The sequence below is a fragment of the Lactuca saligna genome, chromosome 1 (genome assembly GCF_052625555.1).
Source record: "Lactuca saligna cultivar CGN05327 chromosome 1, ASM5262555v1, whole genome shotgun sequence".
Taxonomy (NCBI): domain Eukaryota; kingdom Viridiplantae; phylum Streptophyta; class Magnoliopsida; order Asterales; family Asteraceae; genus Lactuca; species Lactuca saligna.
The window spans coordinates 29,831,239-29,845,769 of NC_136417.1; the positions used below are offsets into that span (position 1 = coordinate 29,831,239).

Sequence of the window (14,531 nt, forward strand, 5' to 3'; positions counted from 1 at the left end):
ATACCAACTTGTAACGACCCAATTTTCACGCCCAAAAATTTCATTTAAATTAAGTAGTTTGTAAAACATTTGTAGTAAAACATCATCCGATCATATCATTTCATAAAACATATCTCGTGTCTGAAAACCCAAAACATGAAAATAATAATAATGTCATAGTACAATCCCATAACATCTCATAATGCGGAAAACCAAAGTGTGTGTGTATGATGTGTCGCTACCGCGCCAGCTCCTTCCCCTTCGCTGAAGAGGTAACTAAAACCAGCAAAACTGAAAACTGTAAGCACGAAGCTTAGTGAGTTCCCCCATCGTACCACATACCATACAATCATATCACATACATATTTCCATACATTTTGGGGTGCCCGACCTACCCAGTACAACCATTCTGGGGTGTCGACCTACCCGTACGACCATTATGGGGTGCCGACCTACCCATGTGGCCATTATAGGGGTGTCGTCCTACCCGTGTCAAGCCATTCTGGGGCGCTGACCTACCCTTGTCGAGCCATTCTGGGGTGCTGACTACCCTTCGGTCCTAATAAACGAACCTCGGGGACTATTTCACCCCTACTACTACTATCACATATATCATAGCATAATCTATTGTCAGACATATTTGGGGTGTCCGACCTACCCTTCGGTCCTAACAACCGAATCTCGGGGACTCTTCCCCCTCCTACTACCTCTATCTTATGTAACATATCATGCTAGCAGCTAAACATGTCATAACATACTGTTAGGCATATCTGGGGTGCCTAACCTACCCTTCGGTCCTAACAACCGAACTCTATCACTATCATATACCATATCACGCTAGCATATAACATATCAGGTAGTCACAACACAGATGAATATCACAAAGAAAAACATCTAGCATATGATCCCTACTGGTGGGCCGACATTGTGGCCGTAGACCCACCGCTACTAGAAGGTAACTCACCTCGTAGTAGTTGCTGAACTATGCAGGAATCCTCCGACTGCTGCTGCTACTGCTATGGAAATCCTCTGGCTAAAATTCCCACAAAACACTTAGTCAGAAACTAACACTTACTCTTAGGGTAAAATGACTCTTTTACCCCTTGACCAAGTTAAAGTCAAAGTCAACTTCTAGTTGAACTGACTCGCCGAGTCCCTATCCTTCCAATAGACCTCATACCCATCTCTACTCATCGAGTTTTCTTTCTAAATGAACACTGACTGAATCCTCATCCGACTCGCCGAGTTGTATGAATAACTCGTCGAGTTCATCATTAACTGATACTCATGTCCTGCCTCTGACTCACCGAGTTATATGAACAACTCGTCGAGTTACTCTTCATCCTATGAACATGTTCTGTCCTCGACTCGCCGAGTTGATGAACAACTCGTCGAGTTCTATGAAGATTGCCTTGGACTCGCCGGGTTTGTTTATGCACTCGCCGAGTACCATGAATTTCTAGAACAATTTTCTTAGTTCAGAACGTTGGGTCACTCCCCGGGACTCCTTAAAACCTTTCCACACTCATCTGGTTCTTTTGACCCTCACTGATATGGGACAGAACCCTTGGACTCGCCGAGTCGGTCACATCCCTTCTTAAGACTTCGATTTCTGATGTACAACACTTGACCAGAAGGTAGATCCAGGCCCCTAAACTCGATCTAGCACGTAAAGTTACAAACTTTATGTGCATGCATGGGACTTTTGAGCTTAAAAGGCTCTAAAATGGTTCTTTTGTTGCATGGGGCCTTCCTCGAGTGCAAAAGCAACCCAAATCTGTCTTATGACTCCAAAATAACATGATCCAGAAGCTCAAACCCCCAACCATGTTTGCAAACATGGTTGGCCACCAAAAATGGCTTATAAAATGGCTCGATCTAGCACGTAAAGTTACAAACTTTATGTGCATGCATGGGACTTTTGAGCTTAAAAGGCTCTAAAATGGTTCTTTTGTTGCATGGGGCCTTCCTCGAGTGCAAAAGCAACCCAAATCTGTCTTATGACTCCAAAATAACATGATCCATAAGCTCAAACCCCCAACCATGTTTGCAAACATGGTTGGCCACCAAAAATGGCTTATAAAAGCCCTAAATCACCCCAAAGAGGGATCTAGCAAATGAATGAGCAAGGTTCGGATTTTATACCTTTTGTAGACTGCAAATGGTGAACCAAACTCGAATCCTTCAGTCTACTCTTAATCCTTCTATGATCTTCCTTCTTCCTTGAGGTCAAAATTCACAAGAATCACTCAAAAGCCTTGGATTTTCTCAAAAACAGCTAGGGTTTTCTATGAGAAGTGTTTGGGAGCATAAAGGGGGAATGAGGGCTGCATAAGGTCATTTAAATAAGGTGCAAACCCCTGGATTAGGGTTTTTGTCCAGACAACGGCTACTCGCCGAGTCCGAGACCCGAATCGCCGAGTCCGCAACTTAAACTCCGCGCCTCATCCCGCTTCTACTCGGCGAGTTAGTCCTTCGACTCACCGAGTCCAAGGCTAAAAATGCAAAAATAAATGAAGATTTAATAACAGAATACGTACCAAGAACTAGGTGCTACACCACAATTGGTGGCTATAAGCCCCTTTAAATAGGCCTCAAACCCCGGGGATTAGGGTTTCATTAAACAGCGCGGACTCGCCGAGTCCACTAGTCGACTCACCGAGTCCGGTCATTAACCCGGATGGAATTCACGACTCTACTCGGTGAGTCTAAGCATCAACTCGCCGAGTCCCTCCAAAATCTCCAAAATAAATGAATAAATAATGTACCTGGAAATCCGGATGTTACAACTATAATTGATATGTACTTGAATTGATAGTGACACAATCCTTTTGGGTTGCCTTCATACTAGCAACTAAACATGATGACCTATTGAGAAAAAATGAAGAATTTATTAATTTGATTAATAAATCGTAATAAATGATTTATTAATATATTATGGAAGTAATATATTAATTAGAAATCATATTATATATATATATATATATATATATATATATATATATATATATATAATTCACAATGTGAATTTTTGAAAATTCATAACGTGAATCCGGATTCATACGGTGAATCCGAAAAATATTTTTCACATTCACAATGTTAATATATGAATTTAGATATTTTTAGATTTTTTTTTTCGATAAAGAATAAGCTCTAGAAATTGAAAAAAAATATTTGGTTGCTTGAAGAACCAATAATTATGGTTCTCTATTGAACTTTTCCATATATATATATATATATATATATATATATATATATATATATATATATATATCTTTACTATCTTATAGAAATCCCACTATTTCTAAAAATAGATTGAATATAATAATATTATTTTCTTAAAACGTTCAAATCATTAAGCTAATAGTACAAGTAGTCATCAATAAAATAATATTAAATTTTAACCTGTGTTTTGAATCCTTATATTTCTCAACAAATTCTATCTACTTCCCTGAATTTCGGATAATTCAAAATTTGAAACCATAAGAAAATACATGTGTATTCAAATATCTCTCCTGCAGATGACTCTTTCTTAACAGTTTTTTATTTTTCTTACTTGTAATTGATTTCATCATTTTTAACTTTTTGTACTTTTATCTTATAAATATATTGGGTGAAGGATTTATTATATCAGGTTTGTTCATAAAAAAGTTTTTACTATGTTTCTTTAATGTGTTGGCTTTGCAGGTTCAAAGAACTATACCAAGAGGGGCAGTTAGAGCATTGTATTATCATTAGTTTGTATATTTTGGCATCTTATTTTGCAATAAAGAAAGGTTAAACACAAGATTTGACATGATTAAGGTAGTTTGTATATTTTTCATCATGTTTAGTCTAAAAATGAAACCTTTTTCATTATTGGTCCTTATAATATCAAGTTTCATCACAGGGACTTCCTGATTACGGTTATTATTGCTGTTATTATAAGGTTCTATATAGATTTTGTTCAATATTTTAAGGTTTCGAGAATCTAAATCAATATGAATCCTTGAATTACATACCATCGTTGAAAATGTTTTAATTTGTGACTAAACTTGGTTTAAAATCACAATGAACAAATTGACACCTGAGTATTTTGGCCTTCTCAAATGCCTATTTATCGATTTTTGAATCACAACACCTAATATTCTAAAGGTTTATTTTTATAAACTATTATTTATATATTTTAGCATTTTACTTAGTAGGACATTAAATTAATAAAGGAATTAAGAAAAACGAAAAAAAAAGAGGACGATAAACAGTATAAGTGGTTTGGGTATGTATAAATGGAAGTACTAACCATTTAGGGGGTGTTTGGCAAAAAAAAAAAAAAAAACTTATTGGTTATTAGTTAATTAGCTTATAAGTTAATAAGTAAATGTAGGGTAAGTTATGAAAATATGAAAAATTGACGTATGAATATTCAGTTAATTTAATCCATACCAAGATCCAAATGCTTTGCAAACCTTCTTTGGCCCATCTTTTGGCTCGCCCACCTACAGTCGTTTCTTCCCCAGGTATGTTTTTCTCTCTCGTTTTCATTGTTTATCTTCTTATATTCATTTTGATTTGATTTTGCCCTGTTTACTTTGTTTTAATTTGTTTTTCATCGATCTGATTCTGCTGTCTTTGTGTTTCTGGATCCTTGCAGATTTTTTGAGCCGGCTTCTTGTTGTTCTGATCAGAAAATTATCCGAATTCGCTCTGCTTCTTCGATTACATATAGGGTTTATCTGAGGTTTGAACCGGAATCAATTGGTTAGATGAGTCCTACTTATTCATGACGTATGCTATATTGATGCACCGGATCCGAATTCTCCACTCTTTTTCCGTTGTTTTTCTCTACTGGTTTCACGAGCTTTCATGAATTGCCCCTTCTTGTTCTGATTACTTATTCAATTCCTTTAATTATTTATTGTAACCGAATCAATTTTGAAACCTAAAACCACCACCGACCGATTGTACAAATTTCCGTACAGGTGAAGAGGGACTAGAAAGAAAGAGAAAAATGGCAGTAGAGGATGATAAGGTAAAGAGAACTCGAGATCTGCTGTCGAGTTTCTATTCACAGGATGCTTCTCAGACTTCTGCTCCCACCAACACCACATCAAGATTCGCCACTCTCGACACTATCAACACCACCTCCTTCGATGCCGATCAGTACATGAACCTTCTTGTACGCCCTCTCATCTCATCTTAAAGATTTGATTAAATAAAAACTTCTCCCTCTCTTCTTTTATCTCTTAATGTTGTATCAAAATCTGGGTTATATTACAATTTCGTTGAGCCCATTTCATGTCAGAGGTAAACTGTTTCTCTCTACGGGTATCAAATGTATGTACATGTCACTATGCTATTCAAGACTTACAATGAAGGTTCCACATTACCTTATTCCAGATTTAGAAATCTGGATTTCTCCATCGGCCTATGTTTTTCCCCTTTGAGATTTTGGTCAGGAGTTTTGTTTAGGGGATTTTTTCTTCTTAATTTATCAACAAGGAATTTTGGGTGGCAAAGACTGGCTTTCGTTAACAAAAAAATCAATAACACTTTACAACGATTATCTATTAATAATATGATATTCAACATATTTTGCTGAAGATTAGGGTTTCGAAAGTGCCGTGGTTTCTTGTGGTCTTATGAGACTCCCAATCCATCCTATTAATTTTCTTTAAGATATCAAATATATTTTGATATATATATATATATATATATATATATATATATATATATATATATATATATATATATATTATATATGTATGTAGCAAGAAAGGGCTATAAATGTATAACCTTTTAGTGCACCACCAATGTGATCTTTTATGTCCCAAGTGGTTAATTTTATACTTCCAAACATTTACGAGGCCTCCATATAAGAGGTTTATATGAATTAAAGTTTATCCAAGTCTAAGGCAGTTTGAATAATGAAGAGTGATAAGGACATCAATCCATGGCTACATTGTCAGCTTTGAGCACCTTTTGATGCTTCTTTCCCTTACGTATCAGGTACAAAAGTCAAATCTGGAAGGCCTCCTTCAGAGACATGTGGAAATGGCTGCTGAAATCAAGAATCTCGACACTGACTTGCAAATGTTAGTGTATGAAAATTATAACAAGTTTATCAGTGCTACAGATACAATTAAAAGGTTAGACAGACACTATCTCTCAGTTACCAAATCTGCTTTATTGGTTCTTTGCCCAGTAACATTGATTGGTGTTGGATATGTATATTAATAACTTTTTTTTTTTTTTTTTTGTGTGGCAGAATGAAGAATAATATTGTTGGTATGGAAGTAAATATGGAGCAACTCCTTGAGAAGGTATTTTGGGAACACATTCACATTGTTGACCCTGTGAGCAAGAAAAACATAGAAAGTTATATAAATAATACCACTACTTATTACTTTTTTTTTTTTTGGTAGATAATGTCAGTGCAGTCACGAAGTGATGGGGTCAACACTTCACTTTTTGAAAAGAGAGAGCATATAGAGAAATTACACCGCACCCGTAATCTATTGCGCAAAGTTCAGGTACCAAAATGACCTTTACACTTCTACTGATTGTTTTGTTTTTGCCAAACATATAATATATAATATCTACTCATTACCTTTGTTGAGCAGTTTATATACGATCTTCCTACCACGCTTGGAAAATGCATCAAATCTGAAGCATATGGTGATGCAGTGAGGTTCTACACTGGAGCCATGCCAATATTTAAGGTCATTTTTAATCAACTTTTGTTTCTTCTGTCAGATCATTATGAACCAATGCAATGCAATGCAATTCATTTATCTTTTTGCTCTGTATGTTGAACTTTCACCAGGCATATGGGGACTCCTCATTCCAGGATTGTAAGAAAGCATCTGAAGAAGTAATGTCAGTTATCGTTAACAAGCTTCAGGTACATTCATTGTTAATTTATTTCTGAGATTTATTCAGATCCTTATGTTGTATATTATTTTATTATCAAGAATAATGTGCATCTTGTCTTTCAGGATAAGGTTTCTTCTGAATCTGAATCAATACAAGCAAGAGCAGAGGCTGTAATGCTTCTTAAGCAGTTAGATTTTCCGGTTTGTAACTCTGATTTTAGCAACAAATTCAATTCAATTCAAGAGCTTTGTCCTGCAGTATTTATTCTGTGGACTTGGTGAATATTATCTTCTACATTGAATTGAAGAAAGGATACACACCTTGTGATGTGCATACATGCATCCAATCATTAGCCTACACACATGGAAACATGGAAAGCAAAACAGCTTGAATTTTGCATTTCATGTGCTCTTTTCAGCTGTTATGTATAGTTACTATTAGTTCCATAGTCAAAATGATTGTCACTTTGATTTACTTTAGACCTCTAGTAGTGCCTGGTAACACATGTTTGAGAGTACATATGGAATCTTAAAAACAAAAAGCCAAAGAGGAATAAATATATGATTTCACAGAGTATGGTTATGTGAAAGTTTGATATATTCCTGTTACTAAAAGATCAAAATTAAAAAAAGAAAGGATACTAAATTACTTTTTGGAGGATTTGAAACATATTTTGAAGCTGTAGAAAGATGATGTAAACGATCAAGTTGTCATGTTTTTTTTTTCCAAGTATTTTAATGAAATGCATAGAGAAAGTATATGATTGACTAGGTAAGGTATGCATGTTGGCAGGTTGAAAATTTGAAATCCAAGCTTCTTGAAAATCTAGAGCAGTTCCTTGGGGAACTTGATCTCTCTAAAGAGATAACAGGCATGGGTTCTCGTGAATCTACCAATGAAGGAAGTGAATCTGATTCCATTCCTTGTGTTCCCGAGGTAATTACAAATACATAACTGTTTTCAGTTGCAAGTTGATCATGAGCATGAGCTGCCCAATTTGTTGATTGAATAGGTTCCCACTCGTGAATTTGTGGAAGCTGTTCACGCATATCATGTCATTTTCCCTGATTCAGAGCAGCAACTTGTCAAACTCATGCAACATTTAACCACAAGGTAATAGTAATAATAATAATAATAATATGCATCTGCATCTTGTTGTGTTGATGATACCTAATTGGTGTTTGGTTGGTTTATCAGGCACTTTGAAGCTGCCAGACAACTCATACAGCAACGGATATCTCCAGAAAAATTATCCAACCGACTTCGTATGTATTATTATTGTTTATGGACAAATACAGAGTTAATAGAGAATAATGTGAGATGAATAAAATGTGTTACTTACAGGGTTTATATGGACTGATGTCCTCCTGATGGATGAAGTCTTACCAGAGGCTGGTGTACAAGATTTTGGTTTCGAGGTCATCATTACTATCTATCTATGAGTAATGAGTTAGTTATGTTTATACTTTATAATTTGTTTAGTTGACTATTAAAAATGTTGTTGATGGGTTCAGGCTGCTTGTGTTGCTGTGAGTGAGTATGTTGCTAGTGCTTTTACCCATCTTCTTCATGAAATATCTGGTTAGTCTGTCTCTGTCTCTGTCTCTGTCTCTGTAAACAAGACATGCATATGGATAATATGTATAGAAAGAAAATTTTGAATATGAACAAAGGATAAAAGTGTAATCCTTTGGTTGGTTTTCTTCGCCAGACACTCTCCTGCAAATTCAAAAGGAAGATGGCACAGGCAAAGAGAAGGAGTATCCTTTGGGAGCTGCCCTTGAGGCCACCAAAAATACTTTGATTCAAGGCACTACAAAACTCTTATTGGTAAATCAACATACATACATACATACATACATACATGATACATGTGGTATTATTAATTAGTTGATATTGTACAACGGATGTGAGTGTAGGATTTCCGTGTTGTTCTTGATGAAGAGTTGGGATTGATATTGAAGCTAAGAGACATGATGATTGGTTGGATACATGAAGGGTTTGAGAGCTTCTTTAGACGACTTAATGATGAGTTACTGCTGCTCTCCGGACAAAATGTCAATGTTAATGCTGTACAACAATATCAACAGCAAGAGCAGCAGCAGCAGGAGAGGTTACAAGGTGACAAGGTCCCTGCAGGGGTTGTACTTGTGATATCCCAGCTATCTGTTTTCATTGAAAGAGAAGCCATCTCAAGAGTTACCGAGGCAACGCCTGCTGCTTTTCTCTTTCTATCTTTTATATTTTCATTTTCATGACTTGTACATGTTACTTTTCAGGAAATTGGGTCGTCATTGTCATTGTCATTGTCAGGTGGTGGTTATGCTTTTGATCCTGCTGAAGTGCGTCACACCTTTAGAGCAGCCGGAGAAAGGTTCTTGCAGCGTGTATGTTTCTTGTTGATGTTCTTGTATATGACGCACATGTTGTGTATTGTTGAGTTGAGTAAATTGATTGATTGAGGTTTCCTTTACATACAGTATGTAAATATGAGAACCCAAAGGATTTCTGTTCTTTTGAAGAAGAGGCTGACAACACCGAATTGGGTCAAGGTTTGTCCCATTTCACATCTTGCTCTGCTGTTGTAATATGAATATGAATATGAATATGAATTGATTTATCTTTGTGGCAAACATGCTGACAGCATAAAGAACCAAGAGAAGTTCATATGTTTGTGGATATGTTTCTTCAAGAGGTATTATGTTCAGCAGATAATAATAATAATAATAATAAGATTAAGTATGTATTTAATAATGTGGTGTGGCAGTTGGGGGCAGTAGGAAGAGAAGTGAAGCAGATATTAGGTGAAGGAGGAGGGGTTGTGCGTAAACATGCACGCACGGAGAGCAATGGAAGCACAAGCTCTTCACGCAGCAATACGAATACTAACCGTTCAAACACCAACAGGGCTAGGAGTCAGCTCCTGGAAACTCATCTGGCAAAGCTGTTTAAACAAAAAATGGAAATCTTCACAAAAGTCCAACACACACAGGTAGGGACTACTCTAGATAAAAATATCCAATTCATCAACACTGATAATGAAACATTGCAGGAATCTGTTGTGATGAGCATCGTCAAACTTTGCCTGAAAAGCTTCCAAGAGTTTGTTAGGCTTCAGACATTTAATCGGAGTGGGTTCCAGCAGATTCAGTTGGACATGCAGTACCTCAGAACCACCCTCAAAGACACCACTGATTCTGAAGATGAGGCTGCTCTCGAATTCCTGCTTGATGAGGTACTTACTTTACCACTAAAATAAATACCAATATCTCTGCATCTCATGTTTTCCTTTTCCTTTTGGGGTTGGGGTTAAACAAAACAGGTGATTGTTGCTGCTGCAGAACGTTGTCTTGACCCTAGTCCTCTGGAGCCTGCCATCCTAGACAGACTTGTACAACTCAAATTGGCTAGATAGGCCCACCAAATGTATCCATTTCCATTTTCATTTCCAATCCAGGGATTTTTTTTTTGCATATCTGTTTGTTGTATGCTTAACGTATAGAGAGACTGAGAGAAGAGAGCATCACAAGTGCAATTCCAGTCAAATCCATGGTGTTGGGGTCTGGATTCTTGTTTTCATATACAAAAATTAAATACCAAGTAAACTGTTTATTCGGATCATATCCATCCATGTATTATTATTGTATTTAGACTGGTGGCTCAAATCAGATAGATTATCACCACCCTAAAAATTACAAACTCATAGGATCGCTCTCCTTTTCTTTTGTCTAGAGCAAGTGATGATAGATGAATAATTGTTGTTTGTTTCTCTTAAATCAACCATTAAATTGGCATTTCATGTCATTATCTTTTTAACAAATTATTTGGAATGCACCACACATGCAAATCTTTTATGTATGTGGTATTCGATTATTTAGTAGGAGTTCCTTGTGTTTTGTTGATTCATTTTCTCTTATACAATACAAGCAAACGGTGTATGTGTATGTACTCTGTAGTAGGTTCTGTGAAGTTACTTGCATCATTTAACATAGGATAAGATGCCAAATCCTAAACATGTATTTCCATCATCAAATCATTTGATTTACTTCTAAAATATAAATTGCTATCAACTAACTACATTGAACAAAATGAAATATCATGAAAGATTCCTTTTGATTTGTTTTTTGTGTTGTAAACATTGGCAAAACTTAATTGTTTTGGTGGTCATATATTCGGAAACCAGTTAAAACACTTGAACTCACACCTACATAATCACATAGCCTCAGTTTCATTTCATACCATTGGATCAAAGGACTCTTGGCAAATGGTTGAGGTTTATTAATACGATTTAGACTTTTATGAATTTTAATTGCTTATTCAACTAGACCACTGACATTGACAAAAAATTTATAGGATTTGAATCTAATTTGTTCAGTTGTTTTTTTCTTAAAAAAATCATAATAAAAGTATGATTGCTGGAATTCAAATAGGAAAAGGAGCAAGTGTAATAAGGGTTGTTTTTTCTCGACTATACTCTCTTATTAACATAGAAAATAACTAAATTTGTTAATCAAGAGTAGAGTACTTGTTGTAGGCTGTAGTTTACTTGCCAAGAGCCCAAAAAGGTAAAAGCCGTAAATGGCCTTTTGATCCAGCTGACGGCTCACGCTTTACCGTTTTGGGCGGAAATGAGACTCTACTAACTGATGCCGTAATCTTATTTTCCCGCCAAAAACCCAACCTCCATCCCCATTTAGGCGCCAAATCTCATTGAAGGTAATGCATGGTCAAAAGTAGTCTTTTTGTTTCTCTTTAAAACCATGTGAGGTCTATTTCCTCTTAGAAGCAGCAGTGTTTATTTAAATAGATAGTAAGGTAATTTTGTTTCAGATAAGAGGGGATCTATATATATATATATATATATATATATATATATATATATATATATATATATATATATATATATATATATATATATATATATATATATATATATATATATATATATATATATATATATATATATATATATATATGTTTGATGGGTGATCCTGGAGTTGCAAAAAGTCAACTGCTTAAGCACATAATTACTGTTGCACCAAGATGTGTGTATACAACTGGCAAAGGAAGCAGTGGTGTTGGTCACAAATGAGTTTGTGCTGGAAGGGGGAGCATTGGTGAGTCAGGATTTTGTTTCTAATATGTAAAAAAAGAAATTAAAATAAATGGATGGGTGTAGGTGCTGGCTGATATGTGCGATTGATGAGTTTGATAAGATGGACGAGTCGGACATGAAGTCATGGACGGTTAGCATTGCCAAAGCCGGGATCACCACTTCTCTCAATGCAAGAACTGCATCCTGCCTGGTATTCACTCTTTACTCTTTACTCTTTACATATACATTATTATTATTATTATTATTATTATTATCATTTTTTAATTAGTGAATGTTTTGTTTGATGGTTCAGGGGGAGATATACTCCAGCTGAAAACATAAACCTGCCTCCAGCACTTCTATCAAGATTTGATCTTTTGTGGTTGATCCTTGACAAGGCAGATATGGACAATGATCTTGAAATCTCCTGCCCTTGGCTTTGCTCCACTTGAAGCTTCTGTTCTCAGGTATATATTCATATTCCCTTGATATTAATTACTCAATGGTAAAATTAAAAAAAAAAAAAAAAAAAAAAAAAAAAAAAAAAACAAGTTTATAGTATGAGAGTTGTTGATATAATAAATGATGATAATAGGGCATACATATCAGCTGCTCGGAAGCTGTCTCCTAGTATACCAAGAGAGCTGGAGGAGTACATAGCCACTGCATATTCAAGCATCAGGCAAGAAGAAGCAAAATCAAACAGCCCTCACTCCTACCTACACCACTATCAGAACGCTTCTCAGCATATCAACTGTGAGTTGTTTATTAATTTATTATATTATATTATATTATATTATATACTAGCAATAGTAAATTAGTAATATGAAAATGTGGATTGATGACACAGTCACTTGCTCGGCTGAGGTTCTCGGATGTGGTGGCTCAGAGTGACGTGAACTGACGTCAAAGTTTTCATTGTACTCTGAAAACCGCCAGAAATCTGGTCTTGATGCAATCTCAGATATATACTCAATACTACGTGATGAAGCTGCAAGGTCCAACAAGATGGATGTAACCTATGGACAACCTCTTAACAGGATCTCAAGAATCTCTCTCTCTTTTTTTTTTTTTTTTTTTTTTTTTTGCTTAATTATAGAGATGAATGTTGCGTTGTCAACAGGGGTACACCGAGGCTCAGCTCAAGGAATGCTTAGAAGAGTATGCAACATTAGATGTGTGGCAGATTCATCCCAACACCTTTGATATTCGATTTATTGATGCTTGAGTTAGATGATGTCTATCTATCTGTCTATTTTTATTTAAGATTGCCAATGGATGCCCTTCTTTCATGTGTCTTTTGATCATTCAATTCAGTAACTTCATATCAATATTACCTTCAAACATTTGCAACTACCCTTGTATTTTTTTTTTCTTTGCAAAAGCTATGGGAGAGGTGTATGATGTGTGGTCTTGATGATATTGTTCAGCTTGCATACCGCTTCTGCTTTGATATGTGAAATGAAAATCCAACTAGATACACAATACCATAGTGATTTATTTGCAACACTATGATGTGATATACTGGTATACTTGGGCTTGTGAATAAAGTGTTCCTATTTCCTGACGTCCCAAAAAAAAACTATATCATACTATTCTAGCAAAAGTAGGCCAAAGGACAACTTTGGTATCGACTTTAAGACGCCCAAACCACTTACCTTCTCCTTTACCTCCATACAATGCACACATACGTTATTTGAGACCCTACAATCATTGTCTTCCTCGTAAACCTATCTAAGAACAATTATCGACTTTAGCTCCAAAGCGAGCCTCCACAAAACATCTTTAGCCTATAAGGTGATATCTAGCCATGACCTTCAAAATCACATGTGTACATAATTGTTGGTGATACACAATTAAATCCGCCTCCAACTCTATTGTTACTTCTCCCTCAGGGGGATACCTCTAGTATCTAGTCAACAAGATGTCATTTCTTGCTTTCCATATACATGTAACATGGTGTGGTGTGGTGGCTTTGTAGATTTAGGCAGAGTACAACATGACCAAAGGGTCCGAAGGATGATCTTTGTTTAAGGTAAACCACCTTTGAGGTCAATGAGAATCACGATAGATTTTCAGGAATGACATTGTTGTATAAGTCATAATAGAGAGCAATACTTTTACTAATATTTCACTTATATCTCATATCGAAGCAAATAGCCCCATCTCATTCTTTGCACATGATAAAAACTTCTAAAACTTTTATATCTTATATCGAAGCAAAATAACTCCATCTCCTTCTTTACACATAATAAAAACTTCCAAAACTTATGTCGAATGTGATGGAAGATTTTCAAATAGACCTCAATAGAATCTCACATTCTTTGCTCCTTTCCATTCTCAGCTAAAACTTTTTTTTTTTCTTTCAGGTTTACATCTAAACCCCAACTTATTTTTTTGGATCGGTATGAAATGTGCATTCTTGGTCAACCGATCCATGATGATCCAAATAGAATCTACCTCACGTGCAGTCCTAGTAAGCTTTGTGATGAAATCCATAGTAATGTCTTCCCATTTCCACACAGGAATCTCCAACAGTTGTGTCTTGTCATGAGGTCACTGGTGCTCGACATTGACTTTCCTACAAGCCAAACATCGCTCCACA

General features: G+C 35.8%; 2 protein-coding genes across 2 annotated transcripts; both read left to right on the forward strand.

The window, feature by feature from the left end:
• The first annotated feature begins 4,363 nt into the window (after window positions 1–4,363).
• LOC145030633 (Vps51/Vps67 family (components of vesicular transport) protein) lies at window positions 4,364–10,452 on the forward strand. The gene is made up of 21 exons (XM_078979015.1): window positions 4,364–4,475; window positions 4,610–5,134; window positions 5,965–6,104; window positions 6,224–6,278; window positions 6,381–6,488; window positions 6,579–6,677; window positions 6,782–6,859; window positions 6,954–7,031; window positions 7,624–7,767; window positions 7,844–7,944; window positions 8,029–8,096; window positions 8,176–8,249; window positions 8,346–8,412; window positions 8,543–8,661; window positions 8,751–9,038; window positions 9,111–9,218; window positions 9,312–9,383; window positions 9,476–9,526; window positions 9,599–9,823; window positions 9,884–10,066; window positions 10,154–10,452. The coding sequence occupies exons 2-21, from the start codon at window positions 4,967–4,969 to the stop codon at window positions 10,244–10,246; spliced, it is 2,319 nt and encodes a 772-aa protein (XP_078835141.1). The 5' UTR covers window positions 4,364–4,475; window positions 4,610–4,966; the 3' UTR covers window positions 10,247–10,452.
• A 1,368-nt stretch (window positions 10,453–11,820) lies between these two features.
• LOC145030767 (DNA replication licensing factor MCM7-like) lies at window positions 11,821–13,411 on the forward strand. The gene is made up of 5 exons (XM_078979182.1): window positions 11,821–11,948; window positions 12,011–12,137; window positions 12,240–12,393; window positions 12,522–12,682; window positions 12,777–13,411. The coding sequence occupies exons 3-5, from the start codon at window positions 12,338–12,340 to the stop codon at window positions 12,818–12,820; spliced, it is 261 nt and encodes an 86-aa protein (XP_078835308.1). The 5' UTR covers window positions 11,821–11,948; window positions 12,011–12,137; window positions 12,240–12,337; the 3' UTR covers window positions 12,821–13,411.
• The last annotated feature ends 1,120 nt before the right edge of the window (window positions 13,412–14,531 follow it).

Excerpts from the sequence above, each read along its gene's own strand:
- LOC145030767 (XM_078979182.1), top strand. The coding sequence starts at position 12,338 with ATGATCTTGAAATCTCCTGCCCTTGGCTTTGCTCCACTTGAAGCTTCT. Across the intron at positions 12,394-12,521 it reads CTTGAAGCTTCTGTTCTCAG|GGCATACATATCAGCTGCTC; the intron begins GTATATATTCAT and ends TGATGATAATAG. Across the intron at positions 12,683-12,776 it reads CGCTTCTCAGCATATCAACT|TCACTTGCTCGGCTGAGGTT; the intron begins GTGAGTTGTTTA and ends TTGATGACACAG.
- LOC145030633 (XM_078979015.1), top strand. The coding sequence starts at position 4,967 with ATGGCAGTAGAGGATGATAAGGTAAAGAGAACTCGAGATCTGCTGTCG. Across the intron at positions 6,279-6,380 it reads TGGAGCAACTCCTTGAGAAG|ATAATGTCAGTGCAGTCACG; the intron begins GTATTTTGGGAA and ends TTTTTTTGGTAG. Across the intron at positions 9,384-9,475 it reads CAACACCGAATTGGGTCAAG|CATAAAGAACCAAGAGAAGT; the intron begins GTTTGTCCCATT and ends ACATGCTGACAG.